Below are 25,225 nucleotides of genomic sequence, written 5' to 3' on the forward strand. Positions count from 1 at the left end.
TGGTTCTTGAAAGTGTACATTGAGACTGTATAAAAGCTATGTAAATATGAAAATAAAGTTTATATTGAATTCCATGCTTTTCTTTCCCTATGAAGGATGTGCAGATATGCAATTGGCTGTAGGCAATTAGAAACATCTTGAGATGAATAATTGGAAAATTTAAAGTGTTATGTGAAGAGCAGCCCTAACAAGCAACACATCACGTGAAACTCAACCTATTTTACATCTACAATTTACTAGCATTGTTTGCCATAAGTGGTCAATTAATTATACTTATGATAAAACCCCTAACATATTGAAGTATAGCATTTAACTTGGGCAAATTAGTCATCGAAATCTCAATACATTATGATTAATGCTGTGCAACCATGAATCGAATAATTACTAAATTTGTAAATTCCAATTCTCAAATTAGGCGCTTGTCTTAAAGCAGCGTTCGAGTCTACAATGATTGTACTGCCATGTATTAAAGAATGTTGTGAAGAGTATAAATGTTGCATTATTCATTCAGCAACAAAATATCAAAATATATAATCATATACCAAGGAAACTCAGTAATACGTCTTATCAGAGAAACTGCTGGACTAGCTGCTGATAAGCCATACTCGTATCTCTGTAAACAAAACTGTACACTGAGCACAGTACCAGTCGTTCCAGGAGCATTGGGATGGAGGTAATGTAATAAATACTGGTTTGTATCCTCTTAGCCACTGGCAGGACTTTAAATGGTGGCAGGAGACTAACCATGGAGCCGAGGACACACAGCAGTACTCACAGGGCTTACCATATAATGAAATAAACTAAGGGCATTTGTGTATTATGAAACCCACTCGTCATAATGGACTAACTTTACAGCTACATTACTTCCAATATCCTGAGTCTGACACCAATGAAAACAAGAATCTGAAAATTTGCGAGTAAGGCTTCAAGTTACCTCTTTGCCTAAAGGCTTCTGTATGGATGTGCGTGTATGTCATTTGCACTATGAGCATAATTCATCATGGGCATGGGTAGATACATGCACTCATTTATATAACCATCCCTCCAACATTCGTAACCATGAAAACACTCCTTGTACATGCGTACTCACGCAATACATGTTCAGTGAAAGACGCACACGTGCATTAACGGATAGACCTACACACTTGCGTTAACGGTTAGGCCTACACACGTTTATTAACGGATAGGCCTACACACTGCCATTAACGGGTAGACCTAAACAAGTGCATTGATGAATAGACCTACACACTTGCATTAACGGATAGGACTACACACATGCATTAACGGATAGGCCTACACCCTTGCATTAATGGATAGGCCTACACATTTGCATTAACGGATAGGCCTACACACTTGCGTTAACGGATAGGCCTACACACTTGCATTAACGGATAGGCCAACACGCATGACGGAGAGGCCTACACACTTGCATTAACGGATAGGCCTACACACTTGCATTAACGGATAGGCCTACACACATGCATTAACGGATAGGCCTACACACTGGCATTAACGGGTAGACCTAAACAAGTACATTGATGGATAGACCTACACACTTGCATTAACGGATAGGCCTACACACTTGCAGTAATGGATAGGCCTACACACTTGCATTAACGGGTAGACTTACACACGTGCATTAATGGATAGGCCTACACTCTTGCATTAACGGGTAGACCTATACAAGTGCATTAACGGATAGACCTACACACATGCATTAACGGATAGGCCTACACTATATTAACAAGTAGGCCTACAAACGCGCATTGATGGATAGACCTATATTTGAGCATTAACGGATAAGCCAACACACGTGCATTAACGGATAGGCATACACATTCACGCATGGAAGGACGGTGTGACCCCACAACAGTTAACCTACTTACATATAATATACAGTCAGTTATATACACTACACACAAAACTGATTTGACAAATGATTGATGAAACTGAGTGTGCAAAGTAATGATAATCAAAGGACTGAAATATGGCCTCGGCGCAATTATTTATTTATCAGTGAAAGAAACCAGTATTATACATCATGAGAAGTTAATAAGTAGACAGTCATGCTACAAATAAATATTACAAGTATAAATGGATATGGCCCAGTTTAGCTAACAATTCAAATTAAACCAAAACTATTTTAGTTCTCAAGTCTGATCAAAACGTCGGGGAAGGCCAACAAAGATGCTCCTGCATTGTGAGACCTGGGATACAATTTCTCCACCATAGAGGAAAGAAGCGAGCGTTGGCCTGATTGCAACCTTAAGATTTCTAAATCGGTTGAAAATTTCTAAATCAGTTGGAAGATGTTTATAAGGAATAAGTTCTCACGATATGCAATCATCTGGAGTAAGGGCTGTAAATGGTTGGAGTATCTAAGCTAGGAAACAATGCGGCAGTCTACATAATGTCCAAAAGGCTATTTGATAGAAAGTGAGTTTAATGGACAAGACACCATGAGTGTAGACGTCTCTACACATACTGTACAAAGGTAATTACACACACACAAACACAAACAGGTTGTGTGATGTCCCCATGGTAGTCTAATTTGTTTATGGAAGGGGTGGTTGGGAGGTAGATGTAAGAGTATTGGAGAGGGGCGAGTATGCAGTCTGTTGGGGACGAGAGGGCCTGGGAAGTGAGTCGGTTGTTGTTCGCCGATGATACAGCATTGGTGGTTGATTCGAGTGAGAAACTGTAGAAGTTGATAACTGAGTTTGGAAAAGTGTGCGAAAGAATAAAGTTGAAAGTAAATGTGAATAAGAGCAAGGTTATGAGGTTCAGCAGGGTTCAAGGACAAGTTAGTTGGGATGTTAGTTTGAATGGAGAAAAATTGGAAGTGAAGTGTTCTAGAAATCTGGGAGTGAACTTAGCAGCAAATGGAACCATGGAAGTGAAGTGAGTCATAGGATGGGGGAGGGGGTGAAGGTTCTGGGAGCAATGAAGAGTGCATGGAAAGAGAGAACATAATTTTGGAGGGCAGAAATGGGTATGTTTGAAGGAATAGCAGTTCCAACAATATGGTATGAGGTGGTTAGATCGAGTACGAAGTAAAAGGGTAAGAGATATGTGTGGTAATAAAAAGTGTGTGGTTGAGAGAGCAGAAGGTTTGTTGAAATGGTTTGGACATATGGAGAGAATGACTGAGGAAGGGTTGACAAAGAGGGTATGTGTCAGAGGTGGAGGAAACAAGAAGCAGGAGACCAAATTGGAGGTGGAAGGATGGAGTAAAAAAGATTGAGTGATTGGGGATTGAACAAGCAGGAGGGTGAGAGGCATGAATTGGAACAATTTGGTATACCGGGGTTGACGTGCTGTCAGTGGACTGAACCAGGGCATGTGAAACATCTGGGGTAAACCATGGAAAGGTCTGTGGGGCCTGGATGTGGATAGGGAGCTATGATTTTAGTGCATTATACATGACAGCTAGAGATTATGTGCTAGCAAGTGTGACCTTTTTTGTCTGTTTTCCTTGCGCTACCTTGCTGAAGCAGGGGGTAGCAATGTAGCAACAGGAATGGATGAAGGCAAGCAAGTACAAATATGTACATGTATATATGTATATGTCTGTGTATTTGTTGATAAGTATTATTTTTTTATTTAGCTTTGTCACTGTCTCCCGCATTTGCGAGGTAGCGCAAGGAAACAGACGAAATAAATGGCCCAACCCACACCCATACACATGTATATACATACACGTCCCCACACGCAAATATACATACCCATACATCTCAATGTACACATATACATACACACACAGACATATACATATATAGACATGCACACAATTCACACTGTCTGCCTTTATTCATTCCCATTGCCACCTCGCCACACATGGAATAACATCCCCCTCCCCCCTCATGTGTACGAGGTAGCGCTAGGAAAAGACAACAAAGGCCCCATTCGTTCACACTCAGTCTCTAGCTGTCATGCAATAATGCCCGAAACCACAGCTCCCTTTCCACATCCAGGCCCCACAGAACTTTCCATGGTTTACCCCAGACGCTTCACATGCCCTGATTCAATCCACTGACAGCACGTCGACCCCGGTATACCACATTGATCCAATTCACTCTATTCCTTGCCCTCCTTTCACCCTCGTGCATGTTCAGGCCCCGATCACTCAAAATCTTTTTCACTCCATCTTTCCACCTCCAATTTGGTCTCCCACTTCTCGTTCCCTCCACCTCCGACACATATATCCTCTTGGTCAATCTTTCCTCACTCATTCTCTCCATGTGCTCAAACCATTTCAAAACATCCTCTTCTGCTCTCTCAACCACGCTCTTCTTATTTCCACACATATCTCTTACCCTTACATTACTTACTCAATCAAACCATGTCACACCATATTGTCCTCAAACATCTCATTTCCAGCACATCCACCCTCCTGCGCACTACTCTATCGATAGCCCACACCTCGCAACCATACAACATTGTTGGAACCACTATTCCTTCAAACATAGCCATTTTTGCTTTCGGAGATAATGTTCTCGACTTCCACACATTCTTCAAGGCTCCCAGGATTTTCGCCCCCTCCCCCACCCTATGATTCACTTCTGCTTCCATGGTTCCATCTGATGCCAGATCCACTCCCAGATATCTAAAACACTTTACTTCCTCCAGTTTTTCTCCATTCAAACTTACCTCCCAATTGACTTAACCCTCAACCCTACTGTACCTAATAACCTTGCTCTTATTCACATTTACTCTTAACTTTCTTCTTCCACACACTTTACCAAACTCAGTCACCAGCTTCTGCAGTTTCTCGCATGAATCAGCCACCAGCGCTGTATCATCAGCGAACAACAACTTACTCACTTCCCAAGCTCTCTCATCCCCAACAGTGTGTGTATGGGCATTTATGTAAAAATATGTGTATATGAGTGGATGGGCCATTCTTTGTCTATTTCGTGATGCTGCCTTGCTGATGTCGGAAACAGTGATTAAGTATTATATGGGAGGGTATTGATTGAGAGGGTGAAGGCATTTACAGAGCATCAGATTGGGGAAGAGCAGTGTGGTTTCAGAAGTGGTAGAGGATGTGTGGATCAGGTGTTTGCTTTGAAGAATGTATGTGAGAAATACTTAGAAAAGCAAATGGATTTGTATGTAGCATTTATGGATCTGGAGAATCCATATGATAGAGTTGATGGAGATGCCCTGTGGAAGGTATTAAGAATATATGGTGTGGGAGGCAAGCTGTTAGAAGCAGTGAAAAGTTTTTATCGAGGATGTAAGGCATGTGTACGTGTAGGAAGAGGGGAAAGTGATTGGTTCTCAGTGAATGTAGGTTTGCGGCAGGGGTGTGTGATGTCTCCATGGTTGTTTAATTTGTTTATGGATGGGGTTGTTAGGGAGGTGAATGCAAGAGTTCTGGAAAGAGGGGCAAGTATACAGTCTGTTGTGGATGAGAGAACTTGGGAAGTGAGTCAGTTATTGTTCATTGATGATACAGCGCTGGTGGCTGATTCATGTGAGAAACTGCAGAAGCTGGTGACTGAGTTTGGTAAAGTGTGTCAAAGAAGAAAGTTGAGAGTAAATGTAAATAAGAGTAAGGGTATTAGGTACAGTAGGGTTGAGGGTCAAGTCAATTGGGAGGTAAGTTTGAATGGAGAAAAACTGGAGGTTGTGAAGTGTTTTAGATATCTGGGAGTGGATTTGGCAGCAGATGGAACCATGAAAGCAGAAGTGAATCATAGGGGGGGGGGGGCAAAATTCTGGGAGCCTTGAAGAATGTGTGGAAGTCGAGAACATTATCTCGGAAAGCAAAAATGGGTATGTTTGAAGGAATAGTGGTTCCAACAATGTTGTATGGTTGCGAGGCATGGGCTATGGATAGAGTTGTGCGCAGGAGGGTGGATGTGCTGGAAATGAGATGTTTGAGGACAATGTGTAGTGTGAGGTGGTTTGATCGAGTAAGTAATAATAGGGTAAGAGAGATGTGTGGTAATAAAAAGACTGTGGTTGAGAGAGCAGAAGAGGGTGTTTTGAAATGGTTTGGTCACATGGAGAGAATGAGTGGGGAAAGATTGACCAAGAGAATATATGTGTCAGAGGTGGAAGGAACGAGAAGTGGGAGACCAAATTGGAGGTGGAAACACGGAGTGAAAAAGATTTTGAGTGATCGGGGCCTGAACATGCAGGAGGGTGAAAGGCGTGCAAGGAATAGAGTGAACTGGAACGATGTGGTACACTGGGGTCGATGTGCTGTCAATGGATTGAATCAGGGCATGTGAAGCGTCTGGGGTAAACCATGGAAAGTTCTGTGGGGCCTGGATGTGGAAAGGGAGCTGTGGTTTCAGTGCATTATTACATGACAGCTAGAGACTGAGTGTGAATGAATGGGGCCTTTGTTGTCTTTTCCTAGCGCTACCTCGCACACATGAGGGGAAGGGGGATGTTATTCCATGTGTGGCGAGGTGGCGATGGGAATGAATAAAGGCAGACAGTGTGAATTGTGTGCATGTGTATATATGTATATGTCTGTGTGTGTATATATATGTGTACATTGAGATGTATGGGTATGCATATTTGCGTGTGGGGACGTGTATGTATATACATGTGTATGGGGGTGGGTTGGGCCATTTCTTTCGTCTGTTTCCTTGCGCTACCTCGCAAACGCGGGAGACAGCGACAAAGCAAAATAAATATAAATATAATATATATATACATATATTGTACTTAATCGCTGTCTCCTGTGTTAGCGAAGTGGTGCAAGGAGACAGATGAAGAATGGCCCAACCACTCATATACACATATATATACATAAATGCCCATACGTGCAATTATACATACACATACATTTCAAAATATACATACACATACATATATACATAATTGTTTACCTGTCATATCATATTTCTCATGTCTTTTGCATATCCTTCTCTATCACATGCTACCGTATACTTATTGCATAACAGTATATGGTGCATACTTGCCACTTTTCAGTTTTGCATAATTCTTCACAAAGTTGCAATGTATCTTTTCTCTATAGGTAAAACACACTGACAGTAGTGACTAATATTTCTTTTTCATACATACAGTATTGTATATCACATATTTGCTCCCTCTCTTGCAGGAGGAGGAGGGTGTTGAGACCCTAAAAGCAGGTGCTGGGCTGGGGATTCGTCACTATGTGTTGGGTCAGAGAATCTCCATGGAAGAGGATGTAGCCCATGAATTCAAGGGTCACCGCAGTATCTCTATTCATGATATTCAAAATATATGTTTCAATTTGAATCAAGCAGGTGCTCGCACAAGAAATGCTATCTCCATGTATGTATGACTGCACATTTTGTTTTAGTGAAGACGCCTGTTTCAAACATAGGTATACTATTTTTTCATATCCAGCATTTGGATATCATGGATGATGGTATAGATAAAGCTTTGGTTTTAAAAGTCCTGAATCTGAGCCTCCATTAGGGCAGTGTCCTTGTGGACAAGGGACTTTTTCACTCATATCTCACATCATGTGTGAATGACAGTTATGTCATGAAAAAGTCGATTGCAAGGGTGACTCATACAGGATTTATGTGTAAGTGATATGGGTTCACAAACTGCAGAATCATTTGATAGAGATGTGGGTCAGAATTGCTTTCACCTGCTGTAAGAATTCATGGCCTATATATCTGAGGCTGTGCCATTGTCCTGCTTGTTGGCAATGTAATCTTTTTGTGAATATTGTCTTGATGATTTGTAAAGCAGAACAGTAAGCCTTGCTATTTTGGACTAACTTGGGGAGACTCTGCCTAAGACATCCATTTGAACAATATATTTGATCTGTTCATTATGTTGGAGCTTCATTGGGTATATTGGATTTATAGTTTGACAAATGTAATGACAGTCTGAAGAGGCTACTTGGGTCAGACACTCAAGAAATACAGTACTGTACATACCTGTGAATGAGTATGTGCTGACCTGTATATACAGCAATAGGACAGAATATATTTGTATACAGAAACTATACTACACTTACATTTCAATACTAGAGAAAGTGAAATGCTCCCCTAGTGTCTCAAGTATGGGTCCTTTGGCCTGTCATCAGATTTATCATACTTATTCTGAGATATCTGATTGGGCATTGGATGCCCGATGAAACCCATTTCTGATACATATAGTGTACATGGTGTACATGGGATACTGCTCTATCCTTTTCTATTTAGTGGCCTAGTTATTTTCTGTCATTTCCTGTGAATATGTATATTGTACCTATTTAGTGTATCATTCCATTTGTACCACTCATGAGTTATGATATTCATATATTGATCAGTGACACTTTTCACTGCACTGATTCAATTTACAGGCCCTTTTAAATGAACTTTTGATGCATTCATATCACTCAGACATTTGCATTATTTCTTTCTGTCTATATCTCTGATGCTGCTCCTTCTGGGAACTCCCGTCAAGGGGATGGCCACTGTAAAAGAGTCTCCACATATCCCTGTCCATACATGCTTTCCTTGCATACCATTCCATGCATTCTCTCCCCCCATACTCTTCCACTGTTTCCCCATGTCACAGGTGGTCTTCCTTTCACAACAGCCCATTTAATTGTGCAGTCATACATTCTCCTTATCAACTCCCTAACCCATTTAATTGTACCATCATATGCTCTCCTTATCAACTCCCTGTCTTGCATTCTTTCCACATGCCCAAAGTACCTCAAAGTTTCACCCACTCTACTCCTCCACAATTCATTTCCTTTCCATTCCCTGCTATTCCAAATCTCTCATACATCCCTCATTACATTCTTCATTCCATTTAGACATAACACGTGTTCCATGCAAATAACATATTTCCACAGCCTGGATTCTTTACCTCTGTGACTCATCCCACATCCATGTTTCAGCTGGATAAATCAGGGTTGGGAGGACTGTGCTGCCCTTTAATCCTTTCTTCACTTCCATACAACTCTTCCTTTCATTATTCTATTAAAGGACAGGGACCCTATAACTTCCACCTTATACTGCTGTCTCCCTTATCTCTCCTTCTATATCATCAAACTTACCCACCATAGTTCCCAAATACTTATACTCTGTCACCTCTTCCAGTCTTTCTCCTTCCATATATATATTTAACATAGTTTAGTACGCTTTCTTCTCAAACTCTATAGGGCTTTGCAAAATTTATACTTTCACTTTGATTCCCTTCAAACACCATTACTTTACTTTTACTTTCATTTACCTTCATGTGCTTGTGTTTACAAACATCATAAAACACTTATAACCTTCTGGAACTCCTCGTTTCTTTCAGAAAACAACACAGTATCATCCACAAACAGGATTGCCTCTAGCCATCATACCTCAATACTACATTATGTCTTTACACTCATTCCCCTTGTTTTGCTTCCATTTCTGTTATCACTCCATCCACAAGTATGTTAAAAAGCCATAGTAATATTACACACCCCTACTTCACATCCACATGTACACTGAACCTTTTACTCAACTCTCCATCCACTCTTACACATGTATTTGCTCCTCTATGGAAGGCTTTCACACCTAACAGTTGTCCCCCTTACCCTATATATTAACACATTCCATAATACATCCTACTCGACTCTCTCATATGCTTTCTCCATATACAGCTTCATACCTTATGCTAGATACTTTTTCACATTCATCCACACATCCCCTACTTAATCTTAAACCCCCCTTGCTCCTCACTTATTCTACATTCACTCACTTCCATCACTGTGTCAGTTAACACTCTTGCATACGCCAGTCCTGACATATTTAACAGACTTATTCCCCTATGACTATTGCATACATCCATAGCATCTTTTCCTTTGAATAAAGGAACAGTAATAGCTTTCATCCTGTCCTTAGGCACAACCTTCTGCTTCCTTACCAAATTACATATCAAATGCATCCACTCTCATCACACTTTCTCCCCCATACTTCATTACAGCTGTAATCCCACTCAACGCAAGTGCCTTTCCTAACTTCCTCATTGTTGTCCTTCAGGGAAGAGATCAGTGTCCCTTTTCACTTCCATGGACTGTATCCACATGAAACCATCATCATTTATTGCAGCATTCAAGCCTATGAATAGCTAGCAGCAGATATGTACTAATTTTTTGTGGAATGTACCTTAAGAGAGTTATTTGGTCACAATAAATACTACTTAAGGATACTAATACAGGTAGTTATTAGATCCTTTCCTGATTTATCTGTAGTAAATCATCTTTTGCAGTACCATTGGAGCCATGCTTAACTCAGGTCAGGGAGGCACCATATACCTGGGTGTGACAGACAGTGGCATAGTCAAGGGCATCACCCTCACCAGGTAACTTTATATACTATACTGTACCAAATGTACATCAAGTGCCTAATACAGGATTAAAGGAAGGTGATACACCAGTAGATGATTCACCATGTGCATGATAAAACAAACATGAAATCAACAAGATGTGATAAATTGTAAAATGCAACAGCAACATTATATCCTGTAGTAGGTGGATATTACAGAAAGATGATGCATCAGATAGTTAATGCAAAGACTAGATGATATTCAGGTAAGTAAAACATCCCACAGGTGATGCATTAGCTGGCTGATACAATAGAAAGATGATATCAATATGGTATACAGTGTAGATGACAGACCGTCATTAGGTCCCTCAAGCCATCGTTGATACACAATTTATTTATTTATTTATGGGAGGGTATTGATTGAGAGGGTGAAGGCATGTACAGAGCATCAGATTGGGGAAGAGCAGTGTGGTTTCAGAAGTGGTAGAGGATGTGTGGATCAGGTGTTTGCTTTGAAGAATGTATGTGAGAAATACTTAGAAAAGCAAATGGATTTGTATGTAGCATTTATGGATCTGGAGAAGGCATATGATAGAGTTGATAGAGATGCTCTGTGGAAGGTATTAAGAATATATGGTGTGGGAGGCAAGTTGTTAGAAGCAGTGAAAAGTTTTTATCGAGGATGTAAGGCATGTGTACGTGTAGGAAGAGAGGAAAGTGATTGGTTCTCAGTGAATGTAGGTTTGCGGCAGGGGTGTGTGATGTCTCCATGGTTGTTTAATTTGTTTATGGATGGGGTTGTTAGGGAGGTGAATGCAAGAGTTTTGGAAAGAGGGGCAAGTATGAAGTCTGTTGGGGATGAGAGAGCTTGGGAAGTGAGTCAGTTGTTGTTCGCTGATGATACAGCGCTGGTGGCTCATTCATGTGAGAAACTGCAGAAGCTGGTGACTGAGTTTGGTAAAGTGTGTGAAAGAAGAAAGTTAAGAGTAAATGTGAATAAGAGCAAGGTTATTAGGTACAGTAGGATTGAGGGTCAAGTCAATTGGGAGGTGAGTTTGAATGGAGAAAAACTGGAGGAAGTGAAGTGTTTTAGATATCTGGGAGTGGATCTGGCAGCAGATGGAACCATGGAAGCGGAAGTGGATCATAGGGTGGGGGAGGGGGCGAAAATTCTGGGAGCCTTGAAGAATGTGTGGAAGTCGAGAACATTATCTCGGAAAGCAAAAATGGGTATGTTTGAAGGAATAGTGGTTCCAACAATGTTGTACGGTTGCGAGGCGTGGGCTATGGATAGAGTTGTGCGCAGGAGGATGGATGTGCTGGAAATGAGATGTTTGAGGACAATGTGTAGTGTGAGGTGGTTTGATCAAGTAAGTAATGTAAGGGTAAGAGAGATGTGTGGAAATAAAAAGAGCGTGGTTGAGAGAGCAGAAGAGGGTGTTTTGAAATGGTTTGGGCACATGGAGAGAATGAGTGAGGAAAGATTGACCAAGAGGATATATGTGTCGGAGGTGGAGGGAACGAGGAGAAGAGGGAGACCAAATTGGAGGTGAAAAGATGGAGTGAAAAAGATTTTGTGTGATCGGGGCCTGAACATGCAGGAGGGTGAAAGGAGGGCAAGGAACAGAGTGAATTGGAGCGATGTGGTATACCGGGGTTGATGTGCTGTCAGTGGATTGAATCAAGGCATGTGAAGCGTCTGGGGTAAACCATGGAAAGCTGTGTAGGTATGTATATTTGCGTGTGTGGACGTATGTATATACATGTGTATGGGGGTGGGTTGGGCCATTTCTTTCGTCTGTTTCCTTGTGCTACTTCGCAAACGCGGGAGACAGCGACAAAAAAAAAAAAAAAAAAAAAAAAAAAAATATTTATTTTATTTTGCTTTGTCACTGTCTCCCGCATAAGTGAGGTAGCACAAAGAAACAGACAAAAGAATGGCCCAACCCACCCACATACACAGGTATATACATACACGTCCACACACGCACATATACATACCTATACACCTCAGCATATACATATATATATACACACACAGCCATATACATATATACACATGTACATAATTCATAGTCTGCCTTTATTCATTCCCATCGCCACCCTGCCACACATGAAATAACAAACCCCTCCCCCCTCATGTGCGTGAGGTAGCGCTAGGAAAAGATAACAAAGGCCCCATTCATTCACACTCAGTCTCTAGCTGTCATGTAATAATGCACCGAAACCACAGCTCCCTTTCCACATCTAGGCCCCACAGAACTTTCCATGGTTTACCCCAGACGCTTCACATGCCCTGGGTCAATCCACTGACAGCACGTCGACCCTGGTATACCACATCGTTCCAATTCACTCTATTCTTTGCATGCCTTTCACCCTCCTGCATGTTCAGGCCCCAATCACTCAAAATCTTTTTCACTCCATGTTTCCACCTCCAATTTGGTCTCCCACTTCTCCTCGTTCCCTCCACCTCTGACACATATATCCTTTTGGTCAATCTTTCCTCACTCATTCTCTCCATGTGACCAGATCATTTCAAAACACCCTCTTCTGCTCTCTCAACCACAGTCTTTTTATTAGCACACATCTCTCTTACCCTATTATTACTTAATCAAATCACCTCACACCACATATTGTCCTCAAACATCTCATTTCCAGCACATCCACCCTCCTGCACACAACTCTCTCCATAGCCCATGCCTCGCAACCATATTACATTGTTGGAACCACTATTGCTTCAAACATACCCATTTTTGCTTTCTGAGATAATGTTCTCGACTTCCACACATTCTTCAATGCTCCCAGAACTTTCGCCCCCTCCCCCACCCTATGATTCACTTCCACTTCCTTGGTTCCATCCACTGCCAAATCCACTCCCAGATATCTAAAACACTTCACTTCCTCCAGTTTTTCTCCATTCAAACTTACCTCCCAACTGACTTGTCCCTCAACCCTACTGTACCTAATAACCTTGCTCTTATTCACATTTACTCTCAGCTTTCTTCTTTCAAACACTTTACCAAACTCAGTCACCAGCTTCTGCAGTTTCTCACACGAATCAGCCACCAGCAGTGTATCATTAGCGAACAACAATTGACTCACTTCCCAAGCTCTCTCATCCACAACAGACTGCATACATGCCCCTCTTTCCAAAACTCTTGCATTCACCTCCCTAACAATCCCATCCATAAACAAATTAACCATGGAGACATCACACACCCCTGCCGCAAACCTACATTCACTGAGAACCAATCACTTTCCTCTCTTCCTACACGTACACATGCCTTACATCCTTGATAAAAACTTTTCACTGCTTCTAAAAACTTGCCCCCCACACCATATATTCTTAATACCTTCCACAGAGCATCTCTATCAACTCTATCATATGCCTTCTCCAGATCCATAAATGCTAAATACAAATCCATTTGCTTTTCTAAGTATTTCTCACATACATTCTTCAAAGCAAACACCTGATCCACACATCCTCTACCACTTCTGAAACCACACTGCTCTTCCCCAATCTGATGCTCTGTACATGCCTTTACCCTCTCAATCAATACCCTCCCATATAATTTACCAGGAATACTCAACAAACTTATACCTCTGTAATTTGAGCACTCACTTTTATCCCCTTTGCATTTGTACTATAGCACTATGCAAGCATTATGCCAATCCTCAGGCACCTCACCATGAGTCATACATACATTCAATAACCTTACCAACCTGTCAACAATACAGTCACCCCCTTTTTTAATAAATTCCACTGTAATACCATCCAAACCCACTGCCTTGCCGGCTTTCATCTTCTGCAAAGCTTTTACTACCTCTTCTCTGTTTACCAAATAATTTTCCCTAACCCTCTCACTTTGCACACCACCTCGACCAAAACACCCTATATTTGCCACTCTATCATCAAACACATTCAACAAACCTTCAAAATACTCACTCTATCTCCTTTTTACATCCCCACTACTTGTTATCACCTCCCCATTAGCCCCCTTCACTGAAGTTCCCATTTGTTCCCTTGTCTTACGCACTTTATTTACCTCCTTCCAAAACATCTTTTTATTCTCCCAAAAATTTAATGATACTCTCTCACCCCAACTCTCATTTGTCCTCTTTTTCACCTCTTGCACCTTTCTCTTGACCTCCTGCCTCTTTCTTTTATACATCTCCCACTCACTTGCATTATTTCCCAGCAAAGATCGTCCAAATGCCTCTCTCTTCTCTTTCACTAATAATCTTACTTCTTCATCCCACCACTCATTACCCTTTCTAATCTGCTTACCTCCCACGCTTCTCATGCCACAAGCATCTTTTGTGCAATCCATGACTGCTTCCCTAAATGCATCCCATTCCTCCCCAACTCCCCTGATGTCCTTTGTTCTCACCTTTTTCCATTCTGTACTCAGTCTCTCCTGGTACTTCCTCACACAAGTCTCCTTCCCAAGCTCACTTATTCTCAACACTCTTTTCACCCCAACACTCTTTTTTTTTCTGAAAACCTCTACAAATCTTCACCTTTGCCTCCACAAGGTATTGATCAGATATTGATCTGGGCTAGCCTTCCTGTTTCTCTACAAGCACCATACACCTAACATACTTTTACTTGCTATCTTGGTACATTTTTTCTAACCCTTCTTACCGGTATGATATGCCACTTTCTAAATAGTAGGTTTTCTTCCTTTCCAGCACTGTTAAATTGCTCTCCTTTCCTCTCTCTCTCTTAGGGTCTGGCCTCAGTGAGGACTTCTGTCCACTACTGGAGCCTTTGACATAAGAGTAAGAATATACATTCTCCAGTAACAGTTATTCCAGCTCTCACATATAACTGATCATCCCCACCTCCAATATCATATTGGATCTCATTTCTAGCACCAAGTGTCCCCATCGGTGAAAATATTTTTTACTATTCCTACTGTTGGTAATAAGGGATAGTCCCTCCCTTCAGCAGTAACTTGGTTTCTCTACCTACAGATACCAACAGGATCATGTCGAGGCTTCCCTCGAATGGACACTAGGAAAGTTCACCCCACCTGTCCCAGACTCCCGCTACTCTGTTGCCTTTGTTCCTGTCATCTCCAGCAAGAGTCACACACTTTCTGCTGTCACCAGTGAGTAAGTATAACATAACTCACACTTGGACAGGATATCCCAGTGGGGTAAATAAAATCTGGTTAAGTTTGATGCCTCCAAGATCCACTTTCTGCCCATCTCTTTCAAATATTTCCCAACTTTAATGGTTCTTTAATTTCATCTCTTCATTTATTGTACATACTTGTTTTTATTATTATGTCCACTCTGTCTTTGAAACCCCTCATTATGGAAATACCTAAGTCTGGGAGTCCTTTTTAGATATCAGAATTTCTTTTTTCTGAACAGTTGCTCCATTTATACAAAGGATTGGTTCATCCATACATAGTGTACTGCTTACTTGACAGAGTTGAAAGCATTCCACCTTCTTAACTCTCCCAGGATAATTTCATAACTTGACCCATTTGCCGTATGCCACAATGTTGGTTCACACTTATTCTTCTATAGGTATTACTCTGGATTTTGCTCCAGAGAGTCAGCGGCTTGTGCTTTACCAAATACTAGCTTGACCAAGAAATAGTTGGCAAGCAGCTGCCTCACATGATTCCTGTGTGGTCACTGGCAACTCAGGTGTGGGCTGTTTTGATAACTTTTTCTTTACATACACCTTGAAGCTTTGGAAATCTACCCTCTCATGTCTTTCCCAATAACTGTGACCTTGCATATTTTGGAAGATAGGATTTTCACCTCCTCTAGAATTCATAAATACTCTCCCTTTTCTCTTCCTCCTTTTCATTTTCATCTCTAATGTTTCAATTAAGGCCTGGCTGGTTTAGACTTCTGTCCATGTCTGGAGCCTCCACTATAAGAAGGAAAAAAGTCTGTCATGTTAGGAAGGAATCACATACTTGCAGGATAAATATGTTTCCATAAATGCTTGGATGGTGTATTATTATCGCTAGTTGGATCCATGAGTAAGTCTCCAGTTATCCCTTGGATGAGTCAGTTACCGAGTCTTCTTCTGTTGCCATGCATACTTGATGCTTAACTCACTACTCATCCAGCTTCATTACAAAATATGTACAGTGTGAAAAAGTTATGGCGATTGATAAATTACCACACACATCACAAATACCAGCTGTTCATCCTCTTGTAGGGGCTTGTCGATAAAAAGGGTACCGTGCATAAGGTAGTGTGTGTATATATATATGTGTGTGCATGTGTGGGCTTACAAACATACACAGAAGTAAATGACACGGTACACATATACAATGCTAAGAGATGAAGCAACAAGAGTGCAAGACTTTCCCTGTAACACACAAAGGAACCATGAATAGTAATAATTCACACACACCCTGGCATAAACTATGCATACATACATATGAATTGAGACTTGGTACATAAAAAACAAGTTTAAGAGATGGGGCAACATGAGGGTAAAACTCTCTCCCTGTAACACAGATAGTAATCTCATACACACACACACATATATCCAATGTGAATGTGATATTAAACATTCCTTAGAATAGTTGTTCCCGACCTGGGTTCCATGGATCCCCACAGAGTATGATAAGTCTCATGAGGGGATATGTAAAATACCTCTTGATTGGCAAAAGAAATATTTTCATTGGAGTGCTTTGTGTAAGCAGAACACAGCTTTGGTACAAAAAATTTGCTCAAAAGTAAGATTTTTGGCATATCAATACAGAAATAAGAAAGGAAACAAATTTATTCTAATAGAAATTAGGAGTCTTTATTTTGAGGGGTACTAATGCATTACAATGAGGCCAGTGTGTACACCAACAGAAAAAGGTTAGGAACCACTGACTTTGAATGATGAATTACCACATGCCTAACTTCTAGATAACTACACAATCTGGTCTGTTATGACGGATACCTAAGGTAGGTAAGTTAATATTTATGTTTAGTGTTGGTGCAATAACTACTTTCCTGTTTATTACTGAAGTATTATGGCATAACCAGAAATGAGCAAATTCCTAACCACAGAACAATATTGAGTTAGAACACACCACTAAGTTGCCATAGTGTAGGTTTAATTCAGCAAGTTACACTTTTTGCTGTAAGTTACATCTTGGTAATAAGCTGTCATACATTCTTTAGTTGAGAAAGTAACTATGCTAACACTCATAAGGTATCAGACAGCTTAGAAACATAACACTCTATACAAGAATACCACCCACACACATCATTCCACACATTTATCTTAATAAATTTGAATAAATAAACTGTTGAAGTCATTACTTAGTCTGTTTTCACAATTGAAAAATTAGCATTATCACCCCCATGAGTATTGTATCAGTGGTAGGAGAGCTCATGCAGGTATTGCAATAGTTTATTATCAGATGCTGCCTGAGTAAGGTATCTCACCAGCATCAAAGCCCAAACTAGTTAATTTACTCAGTAGAAAAGGAGTCCTCATGAATAAGATAGCTGTGTGTTATCAAACTTATACACATGTAGCACCATAGTTATATCAAACCTTAAATTAGTAAGGTATAAAATTCTGTTTTAAGAAGAATGCATATAGCACAGTATTAAAGCATACATGGTTAGCTCACATGGAGGAGGCAACTAATTTATTAGTATGAAAAACAAAGAGAAAGTTGCTGTAAACTATATTAACAGGATCGAAATTGCTTTGATACTGTAATTACCCATTTGTACAGTAAGGGGAGAGAGTTCTGTGCTTGTGGGTTTTGCATGAATTTTTCTTCACCATGTACAGTTTTTTAATTTCTATAATGCTAGCTTTTACAGTTTTATCACAGTTTATGCCAACCCTCTGCTACTTTGACAAACAATAAAACGATACCTCTTTACATACCCTCTTACTAAGACCTTGCCTACATTCTAGTTTTGACCTCTTGCCATTCTCTCATTGCATTTCATAAAGAACCATTTACTTTTGATAATTGACTTAAAAACTGAATGTTGAAGTTTAGTCACTCCTGACTCTTCTCTCATTACTGGGCTGATTTTTTAGGTTTCAGCATCTCATTATAGCACAGCATTCTGAGTCATATTCAGTTACCATGTCAGTTGCTCTTCTGTGTAATATCTCATTTAAATCTTTGCTCTTCTTAAGTGCTATGATAGAAGTAAGAAGCATATTTCAGGGTTAGGCTTGTGTATATATCAAGAAAATAGTTTAACCTAGAACAGAGAAATGCCCTATGGTGTTATAGTACAGTGGAAATGTGGAATGATTATGCCATGGTGTGTAGTCTTACTAAGGGAGATGCCATGGGATGTAGCCTTGTTTGTAGTCATATTAAGGGAGATGCCCTGTTTAGGGAGATATTCCACAGTTTAACTTAGAGAAAATGACACATATTTATTGTAGTGGTAGAAGCTAGAAAAGCAGCCTGGATAAAAGGAGAACCCAGGAGGTGTATACTGTAGACCCGAGGCAAATATGAGAGTATGCTCAGAGTTGTTGGATATACAAATCAGAATCCAAGTCTAAGGAGATAGTGGGGAGTTTAATAGCTTATTTGTACTCTACTGGGAGGAAGTTTTACACTAATGGGGCCCCATGTCTTGAACACTCTGCTATCATACAACCTCTTAAATTTGTGTGCTGTCTGCATAAACCATGACTTCAGTCAATCTGTTCCATTCTTGCAACACTAATACTTATTTATGAGTTTCTTACTTTGTTTTCTTATTGCTCTGTACCTACATCTCTCAAAGAACTGTCCAATTTTCACTTTGTTGATCTCTTAAGAACTAAGGTTGTGATCGGGTCACCCCTCAGTCTTCCATCTTTCAGGATGGGTAAATTTTGACCAAACATGAGAAGGATATTCTAGTTTTGGTCTGATGTAGGGTATGAATAACTTTCTAAACATTTCCTTAATCCATATAGTTGAAAGCTGTTCTGGTATTTGCCAGTGTACAATTTGTTTAATTCTCCTACTATGGGACTTCAGTGACAGGTTAGGGATGATGTCTTTCTTCTCCTAAGTCCCTCTCACTTACAGAATCCTGAGGTTTATTTCCTGCTAGATAATAATCATATTAAGGCCGTGTTTTGCTTTATCCCATCGTCATTACATTTGCTCAAGTTGAATTTCATCAACCACATTTCAAATCAGCTTTGGAGTCATTTTAGGTCCCATTGTAAGCTGATGCAATCATACTTAATTTTCATTTCCCTCATGACCTTTGCATCATCTGCAAACACATTCAGGTAGGAATCCGTACCTTCAGGGAAGCTATTAACATAGATCAAGAATGTAATGGTCCCAAGACTGAACCCTGTGGCATTCTGTCCGGCTCTTCAACCCACTTGTAAAGGCTCCTCAGAGTTAGTAAAATGAAGTCAAGAAAAATTAGACTTCTTAAACTGTGACTTTCCTCATTTTTCCAGACATGTGGACAATATCAGACGCAACCAACCACACCATGTAGCACAGCCTTATTCCTGCTGGTGTGATGTTGATGCCGAGGCACAGCAGTCACTGGTAGGTTCTGTGTATATCGTCACTTGTTACATGGTTGGTTCTGGTATATAGTCACTTGTTACATGGTTGCATTTTAAAGCTATATTCTGGTTTCTCTTTAAAATACAAAAATCTTTCACCTTTTCCTGCCATCTTATTTTCCAAATGATGGCAAAGAAGCAAACTTTACAAAGCTTGAATATTTCACCTCATGCTAGGGTATTTGCACTCTAATTCTACTTAATCATATTAGAATAAGGATGCTTTTACTTTCAAAAGCTCAAAAGTGAGTGTAACATGTTCATCAGACTGACAAAGGTTACTACTGTCAGTTTAGTTTCTCTGAACAGTGAAGTTTTTGGTTCTTGAATTCTTTTAATTTCTGTGTTCCAAACTGTATATGTATCTATCTCTCTGTGGTTATATCTAGTTCTTTCTTTATCTGCAAGTAATGTAGTGCAGTAATTCAAAAATTGAAACCATAAAACTTCAATTTTTTTCACTTTGCTAACAGAGCAAAGAAAGACTGATTAATAGGATATACATTTCAGAATTTTGATTGAAGAGAAGTGGAGGAGGAGGAAACTAAGAAGGAAATAAAAAGATGAGAGATGGTGGGGTATTGGGACACTGTTCATGAGTGTGATAAGCATGCATTGAAGAGAATGAATTGGGTCACTGTGGTATACAGGTACTGATGTTAACTCTCCCAATACCCAGGCAGATAGTATCAGTAATAAACCTACCAGGGAGGTATATTACCTGCACTACCCACCTAGGTATTGGGAGGGTTTGGGAAGGTTGTGTATTAACTCAGCACTTCTGGAATTGTCAGGTTGCACTCTTCTGACCCAGGTAGCTTTCTTTTCTTTCTGCCTCACCCACACATGGACTGCTGACATTCTGTCCACATGCAATCTCTCCTTTGTCACACATAATGCTTGGCAGCACTTAGTTCACACAGCTTATTCTTCATAAATCTAGATTTTCCTATGGGGAGCACTATGTGCTGCCTTGCGTTTTGGCAAAATGGTAGGAGAAACAGAAGTGGTAGGTATGAATAGTGTTAGGTAGAAATATCATGTAGAATTAGTAGGTAGGAGCATCATACAAGAGTATTAGGTAAAAGTAGCAGGTTGGGACATTGGGCAGGAAGATTAGGTTGACACATAAGGTAGAAGTGGTCCATAGGAACATTAAGTAGGAACCTATGGAAACACTGCACTTGAGTTGCTCTCTGCTAAAGGCCTGTTAAGGGCGAGACACTAAAGCATAAACAGTAACGCGAGAATTCACCAGCTATGGAGACTCGTACCTTGCTACCACTGGGCTGAACCAGGGCATTTCAGGTAAACCTTGAAATAGTTTGCTTAGTTTGATTGTGGATGATAGCTTATGGTTTCAGTGAACTATACATAAGAGTTAGTATGTTACTGTGTGCAAATGATGCCATTCTTTGTCTGTTCCTGATTTTACCTTAAGGCATAAGCAGATATGCAAGTGTTATGAATTTATTGTAATGACAATGATGGTTTTTGTACTTTCTAAAGGTCTAGCATACCATTGATTAATTATCATCCATTGTTGAGCTTAGTGTAACTGAACAAATTTAAAGTAAAATTCAAAGTGCATACTGCAGACAGTGTGATACAGTAATGTCAGTAGCAACTTCAAGATACAGTGTTAAGTTGTATAATCAAGAATGTGCTTTGTCTCCCCTCAGGGTAAACTTCCTGTGGTGTATGTAGTAGAGATACATGTGCGGCCATGGGAACCTCATAACATAAAGGTACCCAAAAATCCACTGTCTACTCGAGTGCCTCTCCTCCCTCCCATGCATCTCACCGAGACTAATTGCTTTTATTTTAGGCAAAGCTGTCGTCAAACTAGAGTAAATATTCTTATTCTTTTGTTTGTTTAATGGTAAATAAACGGTTCCTAGCATGCACAACAAAGTTATACCATTCTTATGTTTTAATATATGTGATTATCATCTATCATGAACTGTTGCCCTGCAAACCAAACAGCAATCCTTGGAACATTTTCCAAAGCCTTCCGTTTTTGATTTGCCTTTTAACATAAGCAAAGCATTTGCCTTCTGCTTGTACTGAAAGAAATCTATTGGTTTATCTACATTCAAATTTGATTATGTCTTAAAATTGCCGTCTCAACAAACTAGGTGACTTGACTTTATATGTCTCTCTTTATCATACATCTATTTTCCCATAATTGGTTTATGTTCATTTTATAAGAACCATTTTAATTGCCTTCCATCAATTAGCTATTTAATGAAAAAATCTCATTCAGATCTATTAATGGCAGTTTTACCATTCCAAGTTCACCTTAAAGTATGTAACAACCCACATTTTTTCCTTTAGTAACTTCTTAAGAGTTTCAGCAACTTAGTCTTCCTTTTAGATATCAGAATTGTGAGGAACTATTCCACCATACTTTTGAAAAAGGACAATTGAATATCTAGTCTTTTGCACATGCTCATCTTCTCCACATTTATTCATATTTGACTTTTCACAACCCCATCAAATATAACCTTCTTGTTTCCATTTTCATGATCATAATTGGTCTCTTTTATACAGTCACCAGAATCATGTACCTCCGATTGTCTAAAACATGCAAGACATTTTTAATAAAGATCATCAAATCATGAACAATTGAATAACTTGGCTTTGATCACCGAGTTTGAACTTTTAAAATGAAGGTACTTCAAGCCATATAATTGTGTGATATAAACTGTTACTGTGAAATAGATCTGTAATCAAAGCAAGTATGTTTGGTATAGTTTTTCTTTATATGTTAGAAAATAATTTTTCTCATGCATGCAAGCAAGATAGTGTCAAGAACAGGTGACAGGGCCTTTGGGAGAAAATTCCTCACTTGTTCTTTCTTTTAGAAAGTAATACATGAAGGGAGGATTTCCAGCCACCCACTCCTGCTTCTCTTAATTGCCTTCTACGATACACAGGGAATACGTGCAGAGCACTCTTTCTCCCCTATCCCCTGGGGAAACCTTATATAAGTGATATAATTTACAGGGTCCCCCAAGTTTGAGGGCCCTGAAGCATTTACCTTCACTTGCTTCATTGTAAATATGACTCTGGTACAGGCGAGGTTATCTACTTGGCAAGATACTATATCACATGATTACTGTGCAACTGTTGTCAGTTCGTGGACGGGTCTTTGCGATGCCTATTTCTTTCCTCTTGCCTCTACAACTGAGAACTCTTTATTATCTTATGCTTTCCTTAACAGCAACAACTCATCCCTTCTAGATAGGCAGGTTTTCCTTCCTATATGTCTTTTTATCACGAGAAACTTCTTTATCATTTACACAGAGGATAAAGTACATAAAGACATGCACCTTTTTTGGGAAGAAATGTTGCAGAACTGGGGTCCCTAACTCAAGCCCTACAGGCTGGCATGGGGGAAGATGCCCAGTTCCCTGGGGCAGACTTGCAGGTTATTTCTTTGGACACTTAGATTGATATTTTTTTCCTTTTAATGTTTTGGATAAAGATTTTGGATCATGAAGTTTACTGATGAACTTTTCAGCTTGCATCATGGTATTTTAAGGACACAGTGCTATTACTGTCTGTATATTTTGGTTATATATTACTCTCAGATTGTCCCATCTTTTAACTTTGTATATTTCCATATCTTAATCTTATACTGTTTAAAACAGTGTATACTTATTTTGCACTTGATTTGTTCCATCTTTTAACTTTGTACATGTACCATATCTTTATCTTATTCTGTTTAGTACAGTGTACATACAAACATATTTACACAACCTAATTTATGCAATCCATTTGTTCATCTCTAACATTGCTCCAATCATTTATGAATATATATATACCTGTGTATATGTACGTGTGTGTACATGTCTGCGTACCCTTCATTTACTATATGCTTTTCATTATAACAAATGTTATTTCAGTTGTGTCTAGAGGATATTAGGAGGCTGCTTGTGCATAGAGTCCAGGAACACTGCACACTCAAGCTAGATGCCCTACAGCAACAGTTCAAGATGCTCCAGGATCTGGCCGAAAAGCATGGTATACAGCTTCCATTACAAACTGAAGAAAATAGTCATTAGAATTGTAGATGGATCAGAAATGTATTTGACTGTACAAAAAGGCATCATACGAGACTGGAACTACACTATGCAGGAACAAGCTTAAGATCTATGCAAAAAACAGAGCCATATGTTCTTAGAATTGTACAAAAGCAGGCAGTGGGTACTTGAAACACATCTGTTGATCACAAACATTTAGAACTGGATTAAACAAAAACTAACAGTGCTTACATATTTACAGAATATTGTCAATGCAATGCAATGGAACAGACCACAAAAGCAGAGAACTGAACAAAGATGGGACATAAGTAGGGGCAGAAATTGTCCAAAATGATTGTCTTTTGCTAATGATACAGATGTTACTGGAACTCGCCATAAAAACAGAGTACTGGTACATGCATGTATAAATATGCGAAGTAAATATCTCAGAAATTTGCAAAAATTGTGGGAATTTTATGAGTAGCATAAAGCATGCTTAAATGAGAAGTGTCCACTTGTACTATATTTTTTATAACAGATTCTAAATGTTTTCCTTCAAAATGTGGTTGATAAATATGATCTGTGACTAGGCTAAAAAAAAAAATGCATGCACTTCATTTTGTAATTGGACTACAATGAAAATGCATGCACTTCATTTTGTAATTGGACTACAATGAAAATGCATGCACTTCATTCGATGAATTGAATGTGAAAAAGATCTTAGAAAATGGTCTTATGAACAAGATTATCACTTCGGTATATGTTTTTATGATAATTCATGACTGCACTTGTTCAGTAATAATTTCATAATGAAGGTTGGTCTGGGGCAGGGGTGTGTGATGTCAACATGGTTGTTCAATTTGTTCATGATGGGGTGGAGAGGGAGGTAAATACAAGAATCTTGGACAGAGGGGCAAGTATGCAACATGTGGAGGGTGAGAAGGCTTGTGAATGAGTGAGTTGTTGTTTGCTGATATTACAGCACTGGTGACAGATTCAAGCAAGAAGCTGTAGAAGTTGGTGAATGAGTTTGGAAGAGTTTGTCAAAGGAGAAAGTTGAACGTAAATTAAAGCAAGGTTTTTAGGTTCAGCTGGGTTGAGGGACATGTTACTTATGTAAGTTTGAATGGAGTAAAATTGGAGGACATGAATTGTTTTAGATATCTAGGAGTGGACATGGTAGCAAATAGAACCATGGAATCTGGAAGCACTGAAGAATGTGTGGAAAGAGAGAATGTTATTTGAGAGGGCAAAAATGGATTGGATTATAAGATGTAGACATCAGCCAAGCATCTAAGGCCATTCAGCACTGAATACATATCAGAATATTCTCTTTGAAATTCATTTTGATTAGAAATTTTTTTTTTTTTTTTTTTTTTTTATACTTTGTCGCTGTCTCC

The 25,225-nt window shown here is 39.6% G+C and overlaps 1 protein-coding gene across 3 annotated transcripts; it reads left to right on the forward strand.

Annotated features, from left to right (window-relative positions):
• Positions 1–561: 561 nt before the first annotated feature.
• LOC139766095 (uncharacterized) lies at positions 562–25,225 on the forward strand. 3 transcript variants are annotated; one of them, XM_071694248.1, is made up of 7 exons: positions 562–673; positions 7,085–7,281; positions 10,201–10,293; positions 15,234–15,374; positions 19,684–19,777; positions 21,480–21,647; positions 23,709–25,225. In XM_071694248.1, exons 1-7 carry the CDS (start codon positions 668–670, stop codon positions 23,865–23,867), a joined length of 858 nt encoding a protein of 285 aa, XP_071550349.1. In that variant the 5' UTR covers positions 562–667; the 3' UTR covers positions 23,868–25,225. The 3 variants fall into 3 exon arrangements, with proteins under 3 accessions (XP_071550349.1, XP_071550350.1, XP_071550351.1); XM_071694249.1 differs by having other exon boundaries at positions 21,480–21,545; XM_071694250.1 differs by lacking the exon at positions 21,480–21,647.

The sequence above is a fragment of the Panulirus ornatus genome, chromosome 57 (assembly GCF_036320965.1).
Source record: "Panulirus ornatus isolate Po-2019 chromosome 57, ASM3632096v1, whole genome shotgun sequence".
Lineage (NCBI taxonomy): Eukaryota > Metazoa > Arthropoda > Malacostraca > Decapoda > Palinuridae > Panulirus > Panulirus ornatus.